This window comes from Alnus glutinosa, chromosome 10 (genome assembly GCF_958979055.1).
Source record: "Alnus glutinosa chromosome 10, dhAlnGlut1.1, whole genome shotgun sequence".
NCBI classification, from domain to species: Eukaryota; Viridiplantae; Streptophyta; class Magnoliopsida; order Fagales; family Betulaceae; genus Alnus; species Alnus glutinosa.
Window position 1 is genome coordinate 14,557,348 of NC_084895.1, and position 4,532 is coordinate 14,561,879.

The following is a 4,532-nucleotide window of genomic DNA, read 5'->3' on the forward strand; positions in this document are numbered from 1 at the left end:
ATGGGACTTGAAGATCCCGTGGAGCACCTAGATAATTTCAGAGCCCACATGGATCTCCATCGAACACCCGAGATGGTGGCCTGCCGAGCCTTCCCTTTGACCCTCTCGGGCAATGCCCGTGACTGGTTCAGGAGCCTCCCACTAAACTCCATTCGTCATTTCGAGGACCTCGGCAGGATGTTCCTGACGCAGTTCATGGCCGGCAGGGTCAGAAGAAAGCCGTCAGGATCCTTAATGTCATTGCACCAGGGATCCGAGGAATCTCTTAGAGATTTCTTCATGAGGTTCAACCAGGCTAGACTTGAGGCCGAAGCAGCAACCGATGATTTCATCTACGGAGCTCTCTTTTAGGGGATCCGAAAAGATGGAGCCCTGATGGCAGATATAGCCAGGAAGCCCCCACAGAATTTAGATGGCTTTATGAGTAAAGCCGAGAAGTACATCAACCAGGAGGAGACACTCCGAGCCCTATTGGGACCCGAGCAAACTCGCCCATCCACTTTAGGGAATCCAAAAAAGAAGAATCCTCGAAAAGAAGAACGGAAGCGGGTTCCAAGAGAAGAGCCTAGGCCAAAGCGGGATCAGGAGTCCCTAAGGGGTCACAACTGGACACCCCTCAACGCACCCATTATGGATGTTCTCCTGGAGATAAGGCGAGACCCGACGTACAGAAAACCCAGACCGGTGCTCGCAAATCCGCATTCACGATACGTCGACCAGTATTGTGCGTTTCATGATACTACCGGTCATCGCACAGAAGCTTGCATATGCTTGAGACTTCTGATTGAACGCTTCATAGAAAACGGAAAACTTGTCCGTTTCCTTGCAGATCAAAGAACTCAGCAAGACCCGGAGCCCAGCAATCGCTCCCATCAAAATCGGTTCCATCAGAATCAAAACAATCCCCGGGATGATCGAGGAAGAAATCAGGAAAGGGGAAGGGAACCGGAACGCAGGCCAGACCCTCGGGCTGCACGAGAAAGAAGTAGGAGCCGAGCCAGACTAGCACGGCAGGAAAACCTTCCTGAGATACAGACGATCTCGGGGGGTTTCGGAGGAGGCGGAGAATCTAGCTCGGCGCGGAAGGCATATGCAAGGCAGCTACGGGATTTTGAGGTATACTCGGTGCAGAAACCTCCAAAATCCCAAAAACGAGACGCTCAAGTGATCGGGTTCTCGGATGATGATTACGCAGGGGTATCACTCCCGCATACCGACGCTCTGGTACTGAGTCTGGCCATAGCCAACCACAAAATACACCGCATCTTGGTTGACACAGGCAGCTCGGCTGACATCCTCTACAGGTCAGCCTTCGAGCGAATGAAGATTGATCGAAGTAAGGTGATCCCGGTGAGACATTCGCTTGTGGGATTCACAGGAGAGCAAGTACTCTCACTTGGGTCCATCGAGCTTCCGGTCACAGCAGGAATGTACCCGAGGCAGAGGACGATAATGGTTTGGTTCTTGATAATCGACCGACCATCGGCTTACAACTCCATCCTCGGGAGAACAGCCCTCAATGAATTTAGGGCTGTGACCTTAACCCCTCACCTGAGCATGAAATTCCCCACCGAAGAGGGAGTCGGTGTTGAAAAAGGAGACCAGAGGATGGCCCGAGAGTGTTATAATACAAGTTTGAAGAAGCTCCCGGAAGCCGCGAAACTCGGGGAGAAGAAGAAGGATGAAGAAAAATAGCAATCACCGATGGGGGAGCCGGTCGAGGAATTGGAAGATTTCGAGCTCGGGGACTCAAAGAAGAAGGTCCGTGTAGGCGCGCAGCTCCCCTCCAAAATGAAGGAAGCCCTGGTAGCATTCCTCAGGAAAAACAAAGACGTGTTTGCATGGAGCCACCAGGACATGCCCGGAATACCCCCATCCGTAATAGCCCATAAGCTAATGGTGGATCCAAGCCATCGACCGGTTAAACAACGAAGAAGGACTTTCGCACCAGAATGGAACCAGGCCATTGCCGAGGAAGAACACAAACTCCTGCGGGCCGGGTTTATCCGAGAAGTAAACTACCCAGAGTGGTTGGCCAACGTGGTTTTAGTCAAGAAAGCCACCGGGAAGTGGGGAATGTGTGTTGACTTCACCGATCTCAACAAAGCATGTCCCAAGGATAGTTTCCCATTACCTCGGATCGATCTGCTTGTAGACTCTACATCCGGTCATGAACTTTTAACCTTCATGGACGCCTTTCTCAGGGTACAACCAAATTCACATGGATGAAGCCGACCAAGAAAAAACGTCTTTCATTACTGACAGAGGTCTCTACTGCTACAAAATGATGTCGTTCGGTCTAAAGAACGCCGGGGCTACGTACCAGAGGCTCGTCAACAAAATGTTCCGAAATCAAATCGGACGAAACGTGGAAGTCTATGTTGACGACATGCTTGTCAAGAGCACACGAGCCGCCGGCCATATAGTCGACCTAGGGGAAACTTTCGAGACACTAAGGAGTCACAAGATGAAGCTCAACCCGGCCAAATGTGCTTTCGGCATTTCCTCAGGAAAATTCTTGGGATTCATGGTTTCACAAAGAGGAATCGAGGCGAATCTCGAGAAGGTGAGTGCTGTCCTCAGCATGCAACCTCCCCGGACCACCAAGCAACTGCAACAGCTGACCGGGAGAATAGCAGCCCTTAACCGGTTCATCTCCCGGTCCACCGACAAGTGTCTCCCATTCTTCAAGATTTTGAGAAAAGCCTTCGTGTGGAGCAGTGAGTGCGAGGAAGCCTTCAAGAAGTTAAAAGAGTACCTGACTAACCCGCCGCTATTGAGCAGCCCCGAGGAAGGAGAAATCTTGTATCTTTACCTTGCAGTATCACCCTAGGCAGTCAGTTCAGCTTTGGTCCGAGAGGACTCAGGCATTCAAAAACCGGTTTATTTCACCAGCAAAGCACTCCATGGAGCCGAGGAGAGGTATCCTTGGATCGAAAAACTGGCCTTCGCCTTAATAATCTCGGCCCGAAGACTAAGGCCATATTTCCAGGCACATGCAATACGAGTGTTAACCGAGCATCCACTGAAGAAGATATTACAAAAACCGGATCTTTCCGGGAGGTTGGTAAATTGGTCGGTAGAGCTGGGGCAGTTTGACATAGAATTCCACCCTCGTACTTCTATCAAGGGTCAGGCGCTAGCCGATTTTCTACTAGAGTTTAGCAATACTCCCAAAAGCAAAGAACTGCCCGAGAAGGAAACATGGGTGGCATATGTAGATGGTTCTTCGGCCAACCAGAAGAGCGGAGTCGGTGTCACGTTGGCAAGCCCGGATGGAGAAACTTTTCATTATGCGATCAAACTGGATTTCGTGACCACCAATAATGAAGCCGAGTACGAAGCACTTTTGTCCGGGCTTTCAATAGCTCCGGAGATGGGAGCAAGGAATGTAGAGATCAGAAGCGATTCTCAGGTGGTAGTCAGCCATGTGCAGGGATCGGCAGAGGCACAGGGCGAAAAGATGATTCAATACCTCGATAAGGTACGCAAATGCCAATCTAACTTTGACAGAACCGCCGTAACCAAAGTTCCTCGGGAAGAGAACGCCTGAGCTGATGCTCTTTCCAAAATGGGCTCCGGTACCGGGCCGGTCGTCAAAACATCTACACGGGGGGTGGTGATACAGACCAAGCCGTCAATCCTTCCAAAACTCGACATGATGGAAACTGAAGAAGAATCAGACGAGCCCGAGTGGGCTACTGACGTCATCCAGTACCTCCGCAACGGTTCCCTACCCGAAGAAAAGATGCGAGCTCGGAAGGTAAAAATGCATTCAGCCCGGTACGTGCTTATCGAAGGTTCTCTTTATCGAAGAGGGTATACCGAGCCACTTCTGAAATGTCTTAAAAGTTTCGAGGCGGAATACATACTAAAGGAAATACACGAAGGGGTCTGCGGGAACCATTCAGGCTCCTGGATGTTGGCGCACAAGGCAATGAGAGCCGGATACTACTGGCCAACAATGAATAAGGATTCAGTCAAACTTGTGCGAAAGTGTGACAAATGTCAAAGGTTTGCCCGGGTAATGAAGCAACCCCCTGAAAAACTAAGCCCTATCACTTCGCCGTGGCCCTTCGCGAAATGGGGGGTCGATATAGTCGGGCCTATGCAACCGGGAAAAGGTGGGCGGAAATTCCTTCTTGTCGCGGTAGACTACTTTACCAAGTGGGCGGAAGCCGAGGCACTCGCCACTATCACTACCGCCAACGTAGTAAAATTCCTCTGGACTTCAATCATATGTCGATTTGGTATCCCACACGCTTTTGTTACCGACAACGGAAAACAATTCGACTGTGAACCGTTTCGAAAATGGTGTGCCGAACTCTGTATCAGAAATTATTACTCAACCCCAATATATCCACCGGCGAATGGACAAGTGGAAGCTACAAACAAGACTCTTCTCAGAACACTAAAGAAGAAGCTCGGCAGAAAGAAAGGAGCTTGGGCCCAATATGTACCCGAGGTGCTTTGGGCCTACCGCACCACGACACGCACTCCCACCGGGGCTACTCCTTTCTCTTTAACTTATG

At 50.6% G+C, this 4,532-nt stretch overlaps 1 protein-coding gene across 1 annotated transcript; it reads left to right on the plus strand.

Annotated features, from left to right (window-relative positions):
• Positions 1-375: 375 nt before the first annotated feature.
• On the plus strand, positions 376-1,695 carry LOC133879084 (uncharacterized). The gene has a single exon (XM_062317632.1). It carries the CDS (start codon positions 376-378, stop codon positions 1,693-1,695), a length of 1,320 nt encoding a protein of 439 aa, XP_062173616.1.
• Positions 1,696-4,532: the final 2,837 nt, after the last annotated feature.

Excerpts from the sequence above, each read along its gene's own strand:
- LOC133879084 (XM_062317632.1), top strand. The coding sequence starts at position 376 with ATGGCAGATATAGCCAGGAAGCCCCCACAGAATTTAGATGGCTTTATG.